General features: G+C 41.9%; 1 protein-coding gene across 1 annotated transcript; it reads right to left on the reverse strand.

Annotated features, from left to right (window-relative positions):
* Nucleotides 1-4,355: 4,355 nt before the first annotated feature.
* Nucleotides 4,356-11,069, reverse strand: STMP1 (short transmembrane mitochondrial protein 1). The gene is made up of 3 exons (XM_072872303.1): nucleotides 10,863-11,069; nucleotides 7,233-7,286; nucleotides 4,356-4,819 (listed from the first exon to the last, which is right to left on the reverse strand). The coding sequence occupies exons 1-3, from the start codon at nucleotides 10,875-10,877 to the stop codon at nucleotides 4,739-4,741; spliced, it is 150 nt and encodes a 49-aa protein (XP_072728404.1). The 5' UTR covers nucleotides 10,878-11,069; the 3' UTR covers nucleotides 4,356-4,738.
* Nucleotides 11,070-22,611: the final 11,542 nt, after the last annotated feature.

Genomic DNA, 22,611 nt, shown 5'->3' on the forward strand with positions numbered 1-22,611 from the left:
GAGGACTGGAAGAAAGCAAATGTCACTCCTATCTTCAAGAAGGAAGATTTGGAGAACTACAGGCTGGTCAGCCACACATCAATCCTTGGGAAGGTGATGGAGCAAATCCTCCTGGAAGCTGTTTCCAAACATACAAAGGACAAGGAAGTGATTGGGAGTAATCAGCATGAATTAATGAAGGGGAAATCATGCCTGACCAGCCTGGCACTTGTACAACAAAATGACTAGCTTGCTGGATGAGGGGAGAGCAATGTATATTGTTTGGCAAGGCTTTTGACATGGCCTTCCACAACAACCTCACAGACAAATTGAGGAAGCATGGCCTAGATAAGTGAACGGTAAGGCAGATCGAAAACTGGCTGAAGTGCTGGGCTTAAAGGCTGTCGTCAGCACCACAAAGTCCAGCTGGAGGCCAGTGTCTAGTGGTGTACCCCAGAGGAAAATACCGGGGCCATTAATGAATTATTGAACACTGGCATATTTATTAATCACCTGGACAATAGCACAGAGTGCACCCTTGGCAAGTTTGTAGACAATACGAAACTGGGAGGAGTGGTTGATGCACAAAATGGCTGTGCTGTCACTCAGAAGGACCTCCACAGGCCAGAGAAATGGATCGACACGAATCTCACGAAGTTCAAAAAAGGGACATGCAAAGTCCTGTATCTGGGGAGGAAAAGTCCCACACACCAGTACAAGCTGGAGCCAACTAGCTGGAAAGCAGCTTTGTAGAAAAGGACCTGAGGGTCCTGGTAGACAAGTTGAATACGAGTCAGCAATGTGCCCTTGAGGCAAAGACAGCCAACAGCACCCTGAGCTGCATTAGGCAGAGCAACCTCCACAGGTTGAGGGAGGAGGTGATCCTTCTCCTCTTCTTAGCACTGGTGAAACACATCTGAATTGCTATGTGTAGTTCTGGGCTCCCCAGTACAAGAGTCACATGGGCATACTGGAGCGAGTCCTACCCAACCGCCACAAAGATCAAGGGATGGTACACACATCATGAGACAAGGGGCTGTGGTTGCGTGACATGAAACTGAGCATTCATGTTAGTGAAGTTCCATGACTAAATTCACTGTCTTTATTTGAGCTCTGTTGCCCATTAAGCTAATAATTAGCTTTTCTACTGGCATTTCATATATTTTCAGTATTAACTCTTTACTGTATTCAGTGGAAGATGATCTACAAGAGTATTAGGGCAGCATTTTCCATCACAAGATAACAGTCTCAATCCACAGTAAATATTTTAGAAGTCTGTTCGTGACTCACGTATTTCTTTCCTCCCCTTTTGCCTCAAACCTTCAGCTCCTAGGACATGTCTCAAAAGAATCAATACATGAAAATGGATACAACTGCATTTATCCTAAGAGCTTTTACCAAAGGAAGGAAGACTGTATATTTTAGCTGGCAATTCCAGCTATCCACATAGGCATTTTGAACATGCAGAAACTCACAGTACCCACGTTAAGTGGGAAACTTGCTCCTAGGTATCTTGAAGGTGCATTCATCCTGTGTGACCTGCTATGACACCATTGCATTCAAAGTCCCTGAGCTGTCAGATGCAAGATGTGCATCAAGCAGTCATTATCCCCGTGGACTTTCTGCCCTCTGAAAGATAAGGTTAACCTTTGGTATCATCTAGGATAGCCTCAGGCTGAATCAGCTAGGCAAAGCGTGTTATACAGTAGTTGCAAAGTCGACAAGAACTGTGTTATAATGTTATCTAGCTCTCCAGTTTACTACGTGGGACAAAAAAGACAGCTTGAGCTAAAATGGAACGTGTTGCAAACTGTGAAACACTTAAGAAGTCCTGTCTTTAATATTAATGAGCATATATTGTTTCTACAGCACTACAGCTGTGGCTGGTTCACTTCATAATCTGATAGGAAAAAAAATATCCTAACATCTACTTAGAATGCTCAGCTAAAGTTTCAGCTCCAAATTACATTTTTAGAGTAACACAGGCCTGTTTGGCAACAAATACAGAGATTTTGAATATTATTTCCCTTCTCATCTCCGTGTAAAGAAAGGGAAGAACATAAAGCATGTTTGAGGAAATAAATAATCCAATTTTAAACACTAACATAACTTTATATGACAAGCAAAGAAATATGAATGGGTTAGAGCCAGCATTTTTCAATACTCTGCTCAAGAATAGGAAAGAAAGAACAGCAGGGAAAAAAAAAAACCAAACAAAGGGAAGCTGGGAGAAACTAAGTTCAACACATTCACGAAAGCCTTAAAACAGCTGTGCAGTGTGCTGTTTCACTCTATGGAAAAGTTTTTGTGTGTGGAAGACAGTTCCTTCAGTCTGGTCTGAAGTCTGTGAAAGCCAATGGAAACCCATTTCAAAGACCAGAGCATACACTCCTACTTCAGTAATACCTAAACATGGCTGTACTTTATTTGTGAACTCCCTTCACAAATACATTCTTGGCACCTTCAACACATATCACTACCATAAGGTTTCTGGTAACTAATGTTAGGTGGTCAAAATAATTTCTCCCCATTTGTTTTTTTGGAGTATTTACTACAGGAAGAGTTGGTAGTATAGCTACTAAGATTGTCTGACTTGAGGTGGCTTTTAAACTTGCCAAATATTTATTAGCAAAGACAGAAAGCTTTTATGTCAGCCACACATTTCAGGGCAGATGGTGAAAGGAAGGATGGAAAATTGCAGGTGAAGTATTTCTCGTGTGTGTATATACATATATATATATACACACTTTAAGAAGGAGAATCTTTAGATGAGAAATACTTTCCTCAGTTGCAGGACTGCATTGTGGAAGAACTCTGACATCACCAAACTTTGGAAAAGGAAGCTAAAGTTTGGCATAAGGTAATCTGTAAATGTGTCTTTGCTGATTCAGTGAGAACTCCTGAGCTTGGAATCCACCCAAATACATCCGAGTTAAAGGCTTTGGGGTACAGGGTGAAAATTACAGCGGGTACATGGGGAGTCCTGCACTTAAAAACTTTCATGCTGTGTTTACCTCAAACAGCGCGGTCCGATGGGTCTACAGAACAAAGTAATTAGTGCCCAAAGCTTGGGATATTTTTCCTCTGAATGTCTCTAGGCCTGTCTCATGGACTAAATACCCATTAGAGATCAAAGCACATCTGGTTTAGTCTCTTCTGAAAGGAATCCAGTCCACATGCTCTACAGTTTTCCCATGATGAAAAAGAAAACATGGTAAAAGGACAATTCACTTTGAAGGCACAATCCTTATCCTAACTAAAACACTAATGGAGAAGCACTCTAGGTATGCTTTAATCAAGAGCCTGAAGGAGTGGAGGAGGTCATTCTCTGCGTTTGTTCCTCCTACTTGTCTGTAGCGGTCCATCACCAGGCATTTTTAATAAAAGCAAGGATAATATATTTCTGGTACTTTTCTTTGTCCTTCATGTCCTGCAGAAGACTGTCAAGGGGACTCAGTGATTTAAGCCACCTTACAGAGTTGATAGGACTCTTCTATTCTACAGGAAAAAAAATTAAATAAATTTTATTTGCTAGACTGTTGAAATAATAAAACTTACATCTATTCAAACTACTGCAACATTTTCTTCAGAATTTACAACAGAATTTGTGCAAAACGATGGTTTCCAAATGTAGACTTTGCTTTCCATTCAAAGAGAAGAGGACAGTGCTACAATACGATATGTATTTTCTCGCACACCATGGTTTTTAGTGGCAGCAATGGGTGAAGAGAGGCATATGAGACAAATAAGGGGGACAGCAGATAAACGGTTCTAATCCTAAGAAAATACAGGGTAGAAAACTGAACCAAATGCAAAGGCAATGGGATGAGATCATGCACAGGAACGAGGAAGTAATGGCAATACCAAGCATATTTGACAGAAATACTGAGCTCTAGTCCTTGTTCCACACCAAAAAGCAGTTAAAAAAAGCTTACTTAGAACAACTAGATGAACTGGACCATTAAGTACAGAGAGTGAATGGTTTGGATTCACAATGTAACTGCTGACCTCTATGTGCCCTGATTACCACTTACTGAAGACAACTCCTCTCTCCCATCCTCCCCATCACTCCAGAAACATCCTCAAGCAACCAAGCAGAAAGGAAAGAGGAGGAAGAGGCAATAACAGAAGAAACAATGAATTTGAAACATAGGTTGAAGTTGATGGCCTTTTACACTTTTTGAAATCAGCCATGTTTTTGCAAAGTCTACACCGCTGGAAGCGATCATTTTACATAACGGAAAAAGCAGGAGCTCCCTCCTTCTCCCCAGGTTCACAGTTTGACAAATGAACTTTCCCATCTCCAATAATGCAATGCGGATCTTCAGGTCAGTGAAGTACTGCTGCTCATAACAAATGACAAGAAACCCTGAAAGTTACTTCTTGATGCATTTAATTTATTTTGCGATGTTCTAAGAACTAGGGTATTACAAAGTGTGAGGTACGCATAGTAACAGGACTAACAGGACTCCAGTTGCATCAGATAAAAATGGGTTACAAAATATTAGGAAAAGCAATAACAAAAAATACAAACGATCTTATGCAGTCATGTATCAGCTGCAAATCCAAATTCTGAAACCCTTGAAAATCAGTCCCAGGAAAAGTTCACGCCTGCTCTTTCAAAAGAAGGACATTCCAGTTCTAGGAGACTAAAAGTGGAGGAACCTCCCATGCCAACCCTCTACTTGATTTTTGTTGCCTGAAAGGTAAACTGCATCCTTGATGCATGCACAGAGGTGACCTGGGTAACATTGCTCTCTTAGGACTTGTCGCTGGGAGGCTTCTTCTTAGCTTCCACATCCTTCTTAAAATCTTCAAGCTTCTTTGCAATGTTAGGAATCTTTAAAGACAAAACCAAAAAAACAAACAAAAACCACACAAATTAACAAAAAATCCTGAGCTACATGAGCCTCAGCATGAAAGACAATACCATAAACACACCAAGAAATTCTATGAAGTTTAAAGTGGTTTCTAAAAGGTACTTGCTTCCAGGATCTGTTACCTTGCACAGAGGTTAAAAACAAAGCAACATCAAGCAAACAGCAGATGAAAGCACCTCACACAAGGCTTCAGGAAATATTTTAGATTATTAAGACTAAAGGTCAGACAGTGATGATGGGAACAGGAGGAAGGAAAAAAGATCACTTTACAGGAAATTTAGTAAGACCAGTCTGGCTTCCTCACTGAAAGAGGACAAACTACCAAGAATAAGCCAATTTAAACACTGACGCACAGACTTTAATAATGACTTTCGGAGGGGAAATTAGATTGCACTATGCTGGTCACAAACCAAGAGAAAAGAGATGTTCAAGAGCAGCAAATATGTTCTTGAGAAATTTATGCAGAAATACTTCTCCTGGTCCATCTTGTGGGAACCAAAATTCCCCACTGGGGAATTCTACTGCATTGCAAATTGGCAACCTTTTGCAGCTTCACACTTGAATGAAAATTCAATTTACCGCTTGTGAACTTCAAAACTTCAGCTTTCTCTTGCAAATAAAAGCATTTTTATAAAGTAATCCAACAGTAAATTTTGACAACTTTAAAAAAAAGGCAACAACTTTTAAGGGCAAGGAATAGACTACCTCATGACTCTAGCTAAAACTGGGAATTAACAACGTAGGATTTTACAAGCTAACTGATTAAAATGAAAGTAAAGCAAAGTTCCCACTGATAGCTGTGAAAAAAGTCATGAGCTTTTACTTCATATGTAAGCTGATCACAGAGCAGAAGTTAATCCAAACAGACTGCAGTTCTCTCATTGGATGGTTTGAGGCTGACAGTACATGTAATATCGTAAGTTGCTCTCTTCCCTTCCCTTTCAGAGTTAAGCTCCGTTTGAGAAAGCGAAATTAAGAGCCCAGCCTGTAACATACCTGACTTATAAGCTAAACCAAGAGAAGTCCACTGCTGTCAGCAGAACCTTCCCTGTGCTTACAACTAAGCACATGTGTACAGCTGCAGAATTAGGACCTCATTATGACAAGTTTATCTTAGATGTCATCTAAAACAAATCACCTTCAATACCAGCAATAAAATTAGCATGTTCATCCTGCAAGTCAGTGTTACATGCCAGAGAACCGTTTCCTGCAAATCAAAAGCCTAAGTCCCCCTCTTGTGGCAATACTTTTACTAGTGCTGCCAGAAAAGCACTATACCATACTTACAATACATATTGATACACCCAAATATGTTCTTATGACTACATTTTCATAACTTTGTAAGACCTATATTGGAAAGAAACACCAGCCTTTTATTAGTACTCTTACTGGAGGTGACCGGACAGGAAGGATCACAAAAGTCTGCCTGTGAGCAAGGAGCAAAAAATAAGAATTCTGGTAGCAAGATAACTTCAATACTGAAGATGAGAGGAAAGCAAAAACATAAATGTAATCAGAGATGACATTTTGAAAATGTCAAAACAACTTCAAAAAAGAAAACAAACCACAACTTTTTTTTTTAAACTATGCTAATATAGATTGCATAAGAAAGGAAAAAAAAAAAAAGTATGTTAAATTTCATCAACTCCTCTAGCCTGTAAACAGCTAAGTGGTATTGCTCTTACAAGGAATTCTGATGACTCTGTAGAAATTAAAAGCTTGTGTTGAAGACTCAACTCTAAATCTTCTTCTGCTCTAACTCTCACAGTGAAAATTCTCAGTTCACTGTGAGAGCTGAGGAAAGAAAGTTCACTTTCTCTCTTTTCTCACTGTGAGATAAGCAGGAAAGAAAGATTGTAGGTGGATATACTGTTTGAAGCAGGAACAGGTGCTGAATTCTCCCAAACAGCTGGCAAAACTTATTTTCATTACTGGTACAGAGGACAGAAATTCCAGATGCTCTGAAGGATTCTTAAGTAACTAACAGGTGTACTGAGTGGAGAACACTGTGACAGGCTATCAGAGTCAGGAAACCAGTATTTTAATGCTGGTACAATCCATGAGCAGCTGCTAGACCTTTTCTGTTTCTTCTCTCCATCTATGTAGATGCCTGGTTACAATATCTATGCTCTAGGGCCCCAACATCAGTTAAGGCTCTCAGCATTACTCTGTGACAGACAAAATATCAAAGAGGTAGATGTTTTGGTTCTGTTTACATTTGAGTTCATCTGTAACTAAAGTCAATACGATCTGCATTCTGTTCAAATACAATAAACCATCAAAATAAAGACCAATTCAATTCCAATTGAGGGCAAACAGCCTTATATTTCCAGTTCAGAATAGGTTCAACTCTGAGAATACAAGGATACTCACATCATAGTTCTGAGCCAGATACATCCCAACCACATTGCCAAGAGTAAAACCAAGCTAAAAAGGAAGAAAGGGAGAAAAGAATAGTTAACATCCTTCCATCAAAAGCATGCTGGTTAACACAGAAAAAAAAAAAAGTAATATTGCAAGTCATATGAAGACTAAAGAGTTTCAATTCCACTCCTACTTAATTTCTCACCTTTCCTCCAGAGAGAGGTGCAATTTTTCCCAAATTCCTCACCAGAAAAACCGTACCATCATTTCCAAAATACAGCACAGTTGTGTTTTCAATACACATCTCCAAGACCATTTGGATCAGACTATGATCACCTCTGCCTGCAAAATTCTTTGCACACCCACAAAGGCAGTAACTCCTTTAAAAACAGGGGAGAAAGCGGCAGGGACCTACATACCACTGAGCTCTACGTCCATGCCTCAAAAGCCTAAAGCAACACCTCACTAAAACAATTCTCAATGCTGGGGAGGGACACATGCATGCAAAGACATAACAGAGTAATACACAGTAACAAAAAGGTTCACAAGCTTGAAAGTCAGAACAGAAGCTCTGACTGCAAAAAGATCCCAGTCTCACCTTAAAAGGTTTAAGAATAGACCTCCCCCATCAACTTAAACTGATGTAAAACTGCTACATCTCTGCTGCAACGACTAACAATCGTGCACCTTCCAGACCCCTTCACTGCCAAGAGATTAGTTTTCAGCCAAATCCACTCAGATCTAGGGTCTCCTCTAAGGCAGGAAAGCACTGTGGGTTGGCAGTCAGGCATAACCTCTTTTGACAGCTGTGCAAATTCGTAGTTGCTGAAGGGTCTGTGAAACTGCGCCCTGGAAGGAGAACATGAGCAAAACGGAAGCATAGATCCTGGCCTGGTCCCTATCTGTCAGCTGAGGAAGATCCTCAAGTGTAACAATGCTTTGAGAGGGAAAGAAATTCCTCTCTTCAAAGAAAGGTGATGAGATTTTCATTCAGCAGCTTCCCAAGGTCCTCGATTTTATTTTTATTGTTATGTTTCATAGTAAGTACATCCTATACTATCAAAGGTCATTTGACTATTTTGGAAGAGGAGACATCTAATACTGTGCCTTCATTCATTGTCAGTAGATAAATCACTCTATATGGCAGCTGAGGCCAGTTCTATTTAAGAAAATTGTTATTGCTCATGGTCACTGCTCTCCAAATAAGAATATTTTAAGAAAAATAAAACCACTGTCCACAGTAACAACTTTGCCATCACATACTGACTAGACATCTTTTCCATGCCCAAAGCAGGACACAGTGCAGCTCATCTTTTCAGTGACTCAAGACTCCATACGCATCACTGGTGAAAAGTGTTCATAGTTGAAATGGTTGAAAACTGCCACATGAACCATGACTGCAAGTTACTCCAGTATTTTCTTAAACAGATTTTTGGTCTTATTCTTTGTTTATTATTACTTTTCAAGGAGCATGAAAAAGCAGAGTTCTTTTTGTGTGTACTGCACTGGTTATCATTTGCTATGGTGGTTTTAATTATCAGGTTAAAGAAGTACTCCAGGAGATATTAACAAATATTGCAGTGATGTAAATCAGACTTGCAATTCCTCTTAATGCAGAGCATCATTCTAGCAGAGAAGAATTTCCTGTACCTTTAGCACTGTCTGAGAACTCACTTGAAAACACAAACCAGGTCCTTGTTTATTAGCAGTTTTCTAGGCTTTCACCGTAGAACATTTCCAAAAACAGAACAACTATCATACTCTGCTGTGTAATAAACCTTATTTGGTACAGATAGTATTGAGATCAGTACTCCCTTTAAGTGTACGCCTTTACTGAAAAGTCTAGCACTGCATTCAAGAGCAATCCACCCAGTTACATTTATTTTTATAGTTGACAATTCAAGTAGAGGGGAAAAATTCACTATTTAGAGTTCAATTATGTAGAAAGCAAAACTTATAGGCAATTAAAATGTGCATTTTAACTAAGGACAACAGGGCTGATGAGAGTTCAGGTCTTCCAACTTCTACCCAGCATTTCCAGTTGCATTGTAAACAAATGTTTATTTAATGCTTAACTCTGCATAGCAAAAATACAAGGTTTGCAAGATTATCCCTTTATCTCCCTGCTACAGCGCTAACAAGGGAGAGCAAGAGTCAAACAGTCAGTCTACACCCAAAGAGGGAAGAAACCCAGAATTAGTGTATCTTTTTTCTAACTTTCAGGCGCTAATCAAGAAGTCATAATTAATAAGAGGTTTTTATCTAGCAACAAAAAACACGAGCAGCAAGCAGTAGAGTTGATAAACACAGAAACTTTGAGAGTGGTTATGCATACTGACCCTTACTGAGCGTTTTCAGCAGAGCGCAGCGAGACTATAAACAGCTACAGAAATTACTGAGGCTTTCATACTTGTTATTACAAAGCTGAGATAAGAACTAGGCCTTATTTATTCATTTCATAAAAACACACAAGACTCTTCCAACTTACAATAGGCCATCTCCTCTTGCTCTGTATCAACATATTGTATGAAACTTACTAGCCAGCTAAATTACTCTTCCCCCAACAAAAGATGAAAAAATATCACTTATTGTTTGCACTTACTGGGACACACCTGAACACAACTAAAACCCTAAAGTATGCCTCACATCACTAGAATGAAAAACAGGAGGCCGTTTCCATGCTTTGCTACAGCAGAAACCAGCATCTTTTTGGTCAGGTAATTTATTTCCACATCTGGCACTAAAAATACCGGCATTGATTAAGTGTTTAATGAAGACTAGCCAGGCATCTAACTTCAGACACCCAGAAGAGTTTAGGGGAACATACAGAAAGGAAAATTAAAATGAGAACAGTATAAAAACATTTAGTCTATTAATTCTGCTGTTCTTAAGGGGATTTAATGAAAGGCTGTAATGAAACGTGATCCCTTGCCTTAACTTCTATATATAAAATCCCCACCTCCAGCGATAAATTTTTTAAAGGCAAGCAAAACGGCAAGGACTGAAAACCCCTGCTCTCATAAAAGGAGGGAGGAACATATGCTATTACAAAGAAATTTGAGCAGAAGGAGGGCATCACCGTGAGCAAGCAAAATCTGCTGAATCTCTAAGGCAAATTAAGGGCACGACTTGGAGAAAAAACAAGGCAGGAGCTTCTAGTTCTCAGAGCAGTATTAAGGCACCGCTTTGCGGGGAGCAGGGACAAACCCGGCGGCACACGGCGGGTACCGAAAAGCGGGGCGAGGCGACTCAAAGGGTCAGGGCGGGTCTGAAGGAGCCAGAGAAGGGAAACCGCCCGAAGCCGCACGCACAAGGATGCTGCGCTGCTGAGGAGCCACAACTGGGCGCAGTCGCCCCGTGTAAGCAGTCCCACGGCCACGGGGGCGAGTCATGCCACGGAGCAGGAGCACCCAAGGCGCGCAGCGGCGAGCGCAGGGCTGAGGGGAGGCCACCGCCAGCCTCTCGGGCAGGGGCAGGCCGCCCGCCGGGCCTCCCCGGAGCCGCCCGCGGGGCGCGGGTGCGGGCGGTGACCACACACAGCGACTTTCCTACCCTCGCCGAGGAGCGGCCCCGCCGCCCCCGCCCGCCTCGCTCCGCCCCGCCGCGAAATGGCGGCGCCGCCGCCCCGCGGAGCCTTACCAAGAACTGCAGCATGGCGCCCGCCTCCCTGCCTGCTTCCCTGCCCGCCTGCCGGGGAAGTCAGGCGGGCGGCGAAGGCTCCTCTTCCGGGTGCCGGCCCGCCCTCGCCGCCGCCGCGGGGAGGGGTGCGCCCAGCGCCGCCCGCCCGCGCCCCTTGGGCGGCCCCGCGGCCTCTGCCCCACCAAGCCCCGGGCCTGGGAGCCCCCGGGGGGCGGCGCCTGGGGCGGCCGGTCCCTGCCGCTTTCTGGGATAAGGAACGGCGCAAGGAGGGCAGCGAGCCGTCCGTTAAGGAGTCCTTCCCGCTGCACAGGGAGGTGTCTGGTGCCGGCCATCGAGCCTGCGTTCCCGAGGGGCTGCACGGGGGCTGCCGAGCAGTTAAATGGGAGTCCGAGTTTTTACACGACGGGTGATTTCAAGGTGGGGTCTTGAAGGAAAGATCAGGGGAACCAGGCATCTAGACGCAGGCGAAATGCTGTAGGATTTGTGTGTCCTCTGCCTCAGTGCTTGGGAAATCTCAGCCTCCCATGCCAGAGAAGGCTGAAAGAAAGGTTTGGGTGTTTTTTTTTTTTTTTTTTCTCTTCTCCTTCCCTCCTCAGCACTCGCTAGACCACATCCAGGATACCCATGGCCAGGTTTGGGGCCCCAGTGTAGGAAAGACTTGGACAAACTGGAGCAAGCTCCGTAGAGGGCCCTGAAGCTGATCAGGGCTGGAGACCTCCCTGTGAGGAGAGGCTGAAGGAGCGGGACTTGTTCAGCCTTGCGAGGGGACCTAACAGCAACACCCCAGGGCCTACGAGGGGGTACTGGTCAGGTGGAGCCATGCTCTTCATAGTTGTGCACAATGGGAAGAGGAGAGACAGGAGGGACAAGATGAAATGAGAGGACTGGGCTGGATTTAAGGACAGACTGTTTCGTCACTTACGAAAGGGAGGCAGGCAGTTGGCCCAGATTGCCCAGAGAGGTCATGCCATCTCCATCTTTGGAGGTTTTCAAGACCCAGCTGGGTTAAACCCTGAGCAGCCTGCTCTAAGCTTGGACCTGACCATGCCCTGAGTAGGAGGTTGGACTACGGGCTTCCTGAGGCCCCCTCCCACCTGAGTCATCCTATGATCCCACAACAGCTTTCAAAAAACCTTTGTTCCCTTTGTTCCCTTTTTTCTTTTTTTTTTTTTATTTTTTTTACTAGCACAGTTAGAAAATGAAGAGTAGTTGTCCTTTGTGAAACACTCTGGTTTTAGTTTCTTTTAATGGCTACACTTAATTAATTGAGATTTAGGCAGTAAATATCAGTGAGGGAGATTTCTCCTGCTGAAGGTCAGTAAGAGATTGGAGACTTTATTGCAATGTATTACAAATCTCTTTTTCACTACCATTTCAGATTAAAAAAACAACAACACAAAACCAAAACAAAGCATGTGGCTGTTGTAGAACTACTAGGCAACTTTACCCTGAAACCAAGTTATCTCAAACTAAGCCTCTGTTCCCAGAAAGCTCAAATGCTCCATCTAATAGAAAACATGCAGCTTCCTGCCTTTCTGGGGCAGGTACCTTGGTGAGGTAAAGAAGTATGGTCCACCCATTTTAGGAAAGGAAGCACAGAAAGATACTAAGTAACTTCTTTTTTGGTCCTGGTGATACTGTAGTGAGGAGCTGGACTTGAGACAACATTCTCCTGAATTTCAGGCTATCCCAAAGCTGCTGTATTGTGCTTCCCTCCCTGGGCCAGAGTTGACATCTGTAAATGGCATGCAGAGGTTTGGATGGATGTGGCACAAGATCCAGGACTGGGATTCCTTGCCTTCTGGAATGGCGCTCCCAGGAATCTTGGAAATTAGCTTGGTTCTGGAAACAGGAACAAATCACCTGGTAATAACTATTTTCCTACTGCTGAGGCCTTCTACACATGTGCAGGATCAGAGCGATGAGATAATATTACAGACTCCAGCCTAAGCACATGTCAGAAATCAGGAGGAAAGAAGGCTTTTAGTAATAATAATGCCTCCACTGTATCACCACAGGGAGACAAGGCTTTTCCTGTTTTCTGCTCATTAAAAATGTTGTTATCATGCTTAGACTATAATGGGTACAACATCTGTTAGACAGTCTTGGCGCAACAGTACTGTACACAGTTGTTTTCCTACATGCCATGAATTTCCTCTGTGACATTTAACGGGCAGCCAAAAATAATTTTTTCCTTTAAAGTAAATCCATTCCATTTACATCATCCAACGCTGAATCATTTTGAGTTTGAGACTGCAGAGGGTGGGTATGGTGGATGGCATATGTTATTGGAAGGAAGAGCTTGGTCTGACAGCTATAAATGCAACTATCATGCTTTTATAGCTGAAGGAATAAATAAAGAAACAACCCTTCTTCTTGTGAGCTCCCCCAGATATGCCTTCACCTCAGACCAGAGAGTCTCATAAGCAGGCAGCACTTATTCCAGCCTGGGCATTGGCTGTAACTTGGCTGGAGTGCATTTATTTGATCTTGAAGAAGAGAAAGAGTCAGGAAGAGGCACACAAGACTCCCTGTCTCCAACACCACTGATTCTATTCTGGGCAATGTTCAGGGGATGGAAGGAGTCCATTGTGCTACATGGCACCAGTTTTGTTTTGCCTGCTTGGGGATGGGTCAGTTATATGGCCTGCTTTTCATTTGCTTTGCTTTTTTCATTCCCTGCTTGTCCTGCCAGAGGATGATACAAGTCATAATCCTTCTCAGACCAGGGGCTCAAGGCTGTCTGGGTCTTCTTTAAGGTAGCTCTTGCAGCTTCTTTTGTAGCTACCAGCTGTTACCATAGAGATTGGTAACAGCGTGTGGAGAATAAGGATGGGATGAGGAGCAGCAGCCCAAACGGGAGTGCATTGAGCTTGTGTGATACTGAGCTGGCTGCACTCAGCTGACTACCCCAGGAAAACGTGGGCTCAGTGAGACTGACAACTGATTTACAGCATCTTTGCTTTAGCTCCCTCCCCCTTGCCATCATACACACATGTTTTAGGAAATGGAGTCTTTTGTGGGGGAAAACAACAGGTCTGAATCCAGAAGTGTGAATATCTGCAGTGTAAAGAAGAATGTAAAAGTCATGGAGCACCAGTGAGATCCCAGGAGCTACTGCATGTATTCAGTCAAAACCAAAGCTGAAATGCTGAATGTCAAGTACAGGGAGTTCTTCAGTCACCTGCAGATCACAGGCAGTTGTAAAGGCCACAGTAATACCCATACATATAATGAACAAAGGCTTTGAAAACAGCTTCTCCCTTGTAACTAAGAATCTTGAAGAGTAAGCTACTTAAAATGAGTAAGGTTGGAAAACTCATCTTTCTAACTGAGGTAGGCACAAAAAAGGTATAATTTTTAATATATTTGCTGCTGGTGAAGACTGTCTCAATGTTATCTACTTTACTCAGGTGCTCTACAGGTATAGTCAAGCCCGTGAGGTATGCAGAAAGCTTGTTTGTCAGGAAGTACTGGCTATTCTACATTATTCTCAATTGCTAAATCATATTTGAAAATGCATTCATGTTGTTTTAATATTGGTTTTAACATGCATGTGCAGGTACATATATATTCCACTCTAGGGAAAGTGAGAATCCCTTTCTTAAAGAATAATATTTAATTTACCCTGGTTTTTACAATGAGTTTGCTGGTGTATGAACATACCAGGACAATACAGTTTTGTATGTTAGGCCCAGTAGAAAAAGAAGGGTGTGCATAACATTATATTATGAGAAATGCTAACAAAGAAGAGCTTATACTCTTATACCCACATAAATCTATGGGCCCGGACGGAATCCACCCCAGGGTGTTAAGTGGCTGACATTGTTGCAGGGCCACTGTCTATAATATTTGAAAAGTCATGGAGATCAGGGGATATCCCTGATGACTGGGAGAGGGCAAATGTCATACCCATCTACAAGAAGGGCCCAAAAGAGGGCCCAGGAAACTACAGACCCATTAGTCTTACTTCAGTCCCTGGGAAAGTAATGGAACAAGTCCTTCTAGAAAATACTACAAACCAAATGAAGCAGGTGATTGGGAAAAGCCAGCATGGATTTACCAAAGACAAATTATGCCTGACAAACCTGATCACCTTCTACAACAAAATAACATTTTCTGTCAACACGGGGAGAGCGGTGGATGTTGTTTACTTGGACTTCAGCAAAGCATTTGACACTGTTTCCCACAGCCTTCTCCTGGACAAACTGATAAGATACAGACTGGATGGGTAGTCTGTGAGATGAGCAGGAAACTGGCTCACAGGCCTCACTTAGAGGGTGGTGATCATCAATGGTGTTTGCAGGAAAGACTGGAGGAATTAGGTCTTTTCTCCCTGTAGAAGAGAAGGCTCAGGGGGTGCCTCATCACGGTATTCCAGCACTTAACGGGCAGCTACAAAGAGGATGGAGGTTCTCTCTTCACATGGAGCCACATGGAAAAGACAAGGGACAATGGGTACAAGTTGCACTGGGAGAGGTTTCATCTCAATATAAGAAAGACATTTTTTACAGTGAGAACAATCAATCACTAGAACAACCTTCCCAGGGACGTGGTAGAGTCTCCATCACCAGAGATTTTCAAGATGCAATTGGACAGGGTGCTAGATAATCTCATCTAGGCTCCCTTTCCCACAAAATATTGGACCAGATGATCTTTTGAGGTCCCTTCCAACCTGGGCTGTTCTATGATTCTGTGATACTAAAAGTGATTTATGCCCCAGACTGGATAGGTACTTTCTCCACAAACATTTGACCCAGTGAGCGGTCAAGCGGCGATCTTCTCACTCTTCCTTCCAGCTTGCTTTTTCTGAACAGTCAGTAAATATGTTATTATCTGACCTGAAAGCAGCAACAGTAAAAGATTTGATGTGAATACTTGTGATAATCGTGTTGCAAGTGTTTGAGAGTTGATTTGAATAAAGCAGTAGTATTGATGATTTAGCCATGATGAGGATGTAAGCAAGGCAAGGTTAGTACGGAGGAATAGTATTTTATCAGTCTAACCGATATCATGAGGAAAAATGATAAGTTGTTGGCCATAGAAGCCCTTTCTCAGATCTGGATATGATTTAAGTCACAGGATATAAACACTGATTAAAAAAAAGTATTCTTCTTATACCTTCACAGTTGCTAATATACAACTTTGAATGTAAGCCGTCAGGATGCATAAATTTAAGTGTCCTTTTAATACCACTCCATTTCCAATCTATAGCTGAAAAGAGGAGTGGAAATCAGATTTCCTTGAGCTAGAAATTCTGTGAAATAAACACCAGATGGAGCCAGAAAACCATATATTAAAATTTATGTTTATGTTTTATTATGTTTATTCCTTAGATTTTGTTTTCATTTCTGCCCATTTTCTTTTCTTTGCCTTAGTAAAATATCTTTTATATAATCTGTGTTGTGGTTGAACAGTTTCTGAAGAGCTGTAATTATCCAGGACTTTTTTTGTCTTGCCGTGGAGACATGCACCATTTTAGTATGCAATAGATACAGAAAGTATTATACACATAATATGTATAGAACAATGTGAAATAAGAAATCAGAATTGCAGAGCAATCATCTTATAAAAAACTTACCAGAACTTACCACCTTTAAATATACCAACTATAATTTCCTACCTGAAAAAAACTAAATAGGCTTTCAGTTTGCATCTCCTCAAATCTTTTTGTGCTGGAGGCGCAGTTTATTGTTAATTTAAACCTGTTGAAAACATCTTTTTCAAAGTAACTTCCACTCCCTCCTCTCTCCTCTTAGATGCTGTATCCCAAAGATCATCTGGAGTTCTCAGATCAATAGCCTAGTATATTTTTCACAGAAAAACAGAAGGGATCACTGACTCACCATGTGAGTCTGCAGTTGTTTAAGGCCAAGTTTTCAAATGTAGTTACTGACTAGAAGAGATAGTTGTTTTATGGTGGTTCATATTGACCCTTTTTAAAGTCTAAGTTTTACACAGAGCACTATGAGATTCAAAGATAATTCCTGACACCACAAAACACAGACAGTTGGCCTCGTTCAATACAGAAAAAAAAAAGAAGTAAAAAAAAGTGTCAAATGATTTACTTTATAAAAATGGGGGGTTTTTTAGAAAAAAGAAATTAGATTTTTCCTCATAATGTATGTGAAAGTATTAAAGTCTTCCTTATGTTAGCTGTACACTTGAGCCTGCCTGGCTCTGTGTGAACAATTTTTCAGGGGCAGAGAGAGCAGCTTAGCTCTTCCTATCAGTCCTCAGACAACCTGCAAGTGTTTGGCTCCTCTCTGCTGCCTTCGTGGCAATGGGCCATCAACGGAGCCACAGCTGGAACAGGGAGACTCTGTCAGACATCACCTGGCCCAGGGGTCTCCAGAGTGAACTCCAGAGCTCTCCCTTGTCCTAAAAGTTGTCTTTTCCAGAAAAAGGGAAACTTTGGAGCATGAGGAGCATGCGCCCCAGGAGAAACAGAAGAGATAACCTACAGAAGGTCTCTGATCAGCAGGGCTGAAGGGCAGCATGACTCACAAGTTGGAGTTGAGAGGTCTGTCACAGTCCTGGGGTGACATAATAATGCAGGAGCCTGGCCTAGCTTCATTGAAGATTGTTTCTGCATTTTCCAATAAAATGAGAAATTGGTTCTTATCCTCGTGGAATGGTCTGGTTTTGGATGTCCTAATACAATCTATGAACCTAAAAAACCAAGACTTGCTCCTCTTTAGAGTAACCCCACAAGTTGCTTGGCACAAAGGGAGGGACTCAGAGGGACTTGAGCAGTAGCTAGAAAACACAAAATACTGGCTGAATTTCCTTTATGTGCAAAGTAATAATAATGAGATGCTCCTAAAACAAACCAACCATGTGAATTTCAAAGAAATACTTTGAATGAGAAAAAAGATAATTCAACCGCACTTTTTAATCTTGTAGATGCATGAAAATGCATTTCCTGACCAGTTCAGCCATTCATTCTGCCCTAGCATTGCAACTTAATTCTGCATTTCCACAAAAGGACATCTGCAAGCTCTGTCTGTGAATTTATCATTTACCTTGGAATTGCATTACCCGGTGTTACACATAGCCTACAGATGGTTCTAATTTACCTGCTTAATATCTGACTACACACCTCAGTGGCTCTGGTTTCCCCCATGTAAATGCTTCTACTTTATCCTTTTCTCTCCATTGCTTCAATACATATATAGGTATAGGCAAGTTATATTTTAACTTGGACTCACTTAGCTTTCAAGTGTTTTCACCATGAGGTCAGCCAGGCAGTGGAGCAGGTTGCCCACAGAGACTATGCCATCTCCATCCTTAGACATTTTCAAGATGCAGCTGCATAAAGCCCTGAACAACCTTGTCTAAGCTCAAAGCTGCTGCTTGGAAGTGGCAGTTGGACTAGAGACCTTCTGAGATCACTTCCCACTTGAATTATCCTAACCTATGATTTTACTATGCTTTCTGTTTATATCCAGTCACTCATTTCTTCTTCCTTTTAATGGAGGAAACAGATTTTTCAGTCTTACCAAGCCTTGCATCCAAAAATCATGAAATAACCGTCTACCCTGCCAGGCAAAGTAGAAACCTGTCCAGTAAAAGTTCCAATGTATAAAGAAAGGAAAACCTCAAACCCAAAAGACTGATGATTTTATATTTAGGCATGGTAATGGAGTGTCTTGAATGCAAATGAGTCATGGTTTTCAGTTTTTCCCCTGAAGCTACAAGATCTAGAAATGTTCTCTAAACAACTCCTCCCCCAGCCAACTGAGATATTCACATGATCGCATGCCCATGGGACAAGGGATTCAAGAAGACTGAGGGCTGAGTCAAGCAAGAAATTATTGAGCAATGATACCTTTCATCTCTAGCTGCTAGGCTATGGCCTGAGAAGGGCAGTAGTATGAGAAGGACCTTAATTCTGCTGTGATCACAGAGGGGCATAATTGCATGAGCAGATAAAAGACGTGTCGTGAATTCTTCTCTGTGCCAGACCTGCAGAGGGCATGAGTGCCAGTCATGGAGATTTAGCTGGAAGTTTCAAGCTGTAGCTGTGCATGCAGCTGTGGGAGCTCCTGGTTCAGCTCCTCACGTTCTGGTTTAGAGACAATTGTCACAATCACATCAGACGCAAGACACTGGGAAAATAGCCCCGTCACTCATAGGATGACAGCAATCATCAGCACACCAATTTTCTGAAATTGCTTTTCAGAACAGCAGTAGAGCTTTTTAAGAATTCAAGTCCTATCAAATGTGCAGGAAAAGGAGCAAAGAAAAAACTTATTTATAGCTAAGCTTGCTTGCTACTGTTAGGGCCCTGAGTGCACCAGCAGGCTCTGCAGTCTTTACTGCCACCCCTGAGTTGTGAGACAGAGCTGGGAGGGAGAAGCCTCACTGGGGACCTCTGTGCCCTGGCTCAGGGGCTGCATGGGCACTCTGGTCCTTGGTCCTGTCCAGAGCAAAGCTGCAGCTGTCCTGGTCACTGTCACAGGCCAGCTGCCCCATCAGCCAGATCTCCGCCCCACTAGGCCTTGCTGGACTACCACCCTCAGTGGCCGGTGTCCTCCCCACACCTGCTGGGCGGCCCACCCCGCTGCTCCTGGAGCACTACATTGTTCTAACTAGCTAAAGTGCAATCACTTATTCCTAAGAGAGAAAGAAAATAAAGAAAAGAACTTGCCTGAGCAACCTTTGTGGAAGAAAAGTCAGTGCCTTCAGAGCAGCTATAAAAAGAAGACATATGTGATATAATTAAAAGAATATAATTAGAATGTGTCTGGCAGAACACCTGAGTAATGACCTGAGAATTAAGTATAGCTACATCTTCTGGATGTGAGTGGAAAGAGTGTTTATGGCATTGGATGAGTGTTGCTGTCTCAGGTGAATACTCCTTGGTGTGATGTTCTTTGTCACAGCTGGTTCTCTGGCAGAAAAGCAAGCTCAAAAAAAGCTTTGGAGGTGAATTCAAGAACTCACTATTTTCTTTACTGTAGAAGAGCTGCATGTTTTTAAGGCAATGTTAAATGATACTGTAATTTGGCATAAATCTGTACTGGGACTGGAAAGAGCAGTCCTTGTCCTCTGCCCCTTGGGGCAGCTCAAAAACAGCTCCTACTTAAAAAAACCCAGCCTGTCCCCTGCTTAGGTTAGCTCTTCACATGACTAAAAAGTTACTTGTGTCAGCAAGAAGCAGGCATCTGTAACAAGCAACTGTACTAGGAAAGCATTTACCATCCTTTTAGTGATAATGTGGGTTTATTGACATCATCATAGGTTCTGAAGTTCTTAAGCACTCTTTCTACTGCTAAGGTGTTGCTGGCTACTAATAACAATAAAACATCACAGTGATATTAGCTGGTAGCTGAAGATGTGTAAGCCTTCTTTCACACTTGTTCAAGAGTCATCCAGAGCTTCTGGAATTAAGATTATGATACTGTATATAAGTAAAATCCATGTAAATGAAACATCATACTGGGATTTCAGAGTCATGATCAGTAGATGGTGCTCTTTTCCTGGGTAAGAGTTTAAGAAATATTTTCAAATCATCAAAAATATTATCAACCTCTTTCCATCTTTTTATCCCACAGTTAGATAAAATTTATTAAAAATTAAGTTTCAAACACTTTTTTCCTTCCAAAAGTAATTTCAGATTTTCATTATATGTCATAACAGACAGAGAGACACTGGTTTAACTGACCCACTTCGTTAAACTTGGTGGAATAATGTACTTATGGTGTTGCACTTTACCAAGTAGCTCTTCAAAAAGAATGAGATTATCTGTCCAGATTTTAATTAGCTCTCCTCTTTCTATCATAAGGCTGTTTGTTCTGCTTTTTATGAAACAACCAAAGAAAAAACCAAACCAACCTCCAAACAAAAATCCTTGTACTGTCTGGTGTTATTTCCTTAGACATAATTTCTTCAGTTTATTAAAGTAATCTGAATGATTGTAGAGATCAACTGCAGGGTCAGAATATTTTACTGCCTGTTCTTCTTACAGTAGGAATGTCAAAAATAAGAGATGTTTTAAAAGTGCTCTCGAAGTCAATCAAAAACTCTTGTCTTGGAAAGACTTCCAGGTTTGCACTGGAAGAAGTTCAGGGACTTCATGGGATGAGTCACAGAAGTCATGCCTTTGCAGGACTGTGGCTCTAAATATTCAATTAGTCTCTGATGCAAGAAAATCAACAATGATGCTTTCTGCTGAGCCCTGTTTATATGTCTTTTTAGTCTTCAATGGAAATGAAAAACCTGCACACATCACACAGAATTGAGAAACCCCACTTACTTGATTATAGTTATTTGATATTCACTTACTTTCTGTCTGTCTTTGTTGACTGTCATACCCACTGGCAAGCAATCAGAGTTCAACTGCTTCCATTTACCATGTTAGCAAGAAATTTTGTGCTGGCACTTCTTAAGTTTCCATCACTGAACAAGACAACCCATTCAACTAAATCTGGGAAGCACAACTTCTATGAATGCTCCTTGGTAGCCCTGCCCCTGTCTGCTGCACCTGGGAGCCTCAAGAGTCCTGCTGCTGGGGATTACAGCCCCACAGTGTCTCAAGCCTTCTCCTGCCTTTGAGGTTTGGGCTAAGGATTTTAAAGGAGCTCAAGGAGGATTTACAGTTCCAATTGCTAGTGAAATGCAAAAGACTTCAGATGCCTTTCTGAGGTGCTGGTCTTAATTATAGAAAGGCATGGGTATTTAGTATAATGGCTAATCTCATTCTCATCACTATATTGTCTGACAAAGCCAGCATCTGAGGCTAGCAAAAGGAAGGGAAGTGAAAACCACTTCAAGTGAAAAACTCAGACACTTCTTAAATCTCTGTAAGAAACACTTTTTTCCCCATAGATTTTAATGTTTGATTGATAATCATTATTTTTATCCCATGGGATCTTCAAAAGCATCCTAACTATGAGGACATCTTGACCTCTTTTCCATAGCTGTCCAGTGTGTGCCAGGTCTCATGTGACAGCTGCCCTTAGAGAACGGAAAATTTACAAGAATTTAATAAAAATGAAACAAAAAGCCTGAAACTCATACTGTGTACAAAATTTTTCCCACAATGATTTTTTTAATCCTTTGAACGATTCTTCTGTTTAGGCCAATGTGATGTTACAGGGAGTATACAAATCACTGTGGTTTCAGTCAGCTAAAGTCAAGGATATTGTAGGATATGAGACTCTAGCTTAAGCAAAAATATTTTTTTGCCAGATGATTGATAAATGTAAGATCAACTCTGTGCTCTATACTCGTCTGCAACATGTTATTTAGAACAGGCAATTTAGTTCTGTTTCAGTAACTGAGTGCTCCCACTTTCATAGACTCATTTAGATGTGAAGAATGAGATCCTTTGCTTCAATAGCATAATTTTTTAAGATGGACTGATAGATATGTCTCTGTTACGCTTGGGAGCATTGCGGCTGCATAGGTTGTAAACTCTGTGGATGAGGAAATGTGATAGACTTAAAGGCCTGTCGTGGTTTAACCCAGCAGGCAGCTAAACACCACACAGCCATTCGCTCACTCCCCCGCAGTGGGATGGGGGAAAGAATCAGAAAAAAGGTAAAACTTGTGGGTTGGGATAAAGGCACTTTAATAGGACAGAAAAGGAAGGGAAAATAATAATAATGATAAAAAAATAACAAAACAAGTGAGGCACAATGCAATTGCTCACCACTGGAAGGGTGAGCCTGGAAACCCAAGCAGCAGCCCTGCCCCCCACCGCCAACCTCCCCAGTTTTTTGTTCAGCATGACATCATATGG

Source organism: Ciconia boyciana, chromosome 1 (genome assembly GCF_034638445.1).
Source record: "Ciconia boyciana chromosome 1, ASM3463844v1, whole genome shotgun sequence".
NCBI classification, from domain to species: Eukaryota; Metazoa; Chordata; class Aves; order Ciconiiformes; family Ciconiidae; genus Ciconia; species Ciconia boyciana.

What these genes read in the sequence shown, in the direction of transcription:
- STMP1 (XM_072872303.1), bottom strand. An exon ending in ATCTGGCTCAGAACTATGAT is followed by an intron (nt 4,820 to 7,232) that starts GTGAGTATCCTT and finishes TTGTCTTTAAAG; the next exon opens with ATTCCTAACATTGCAAAGAA.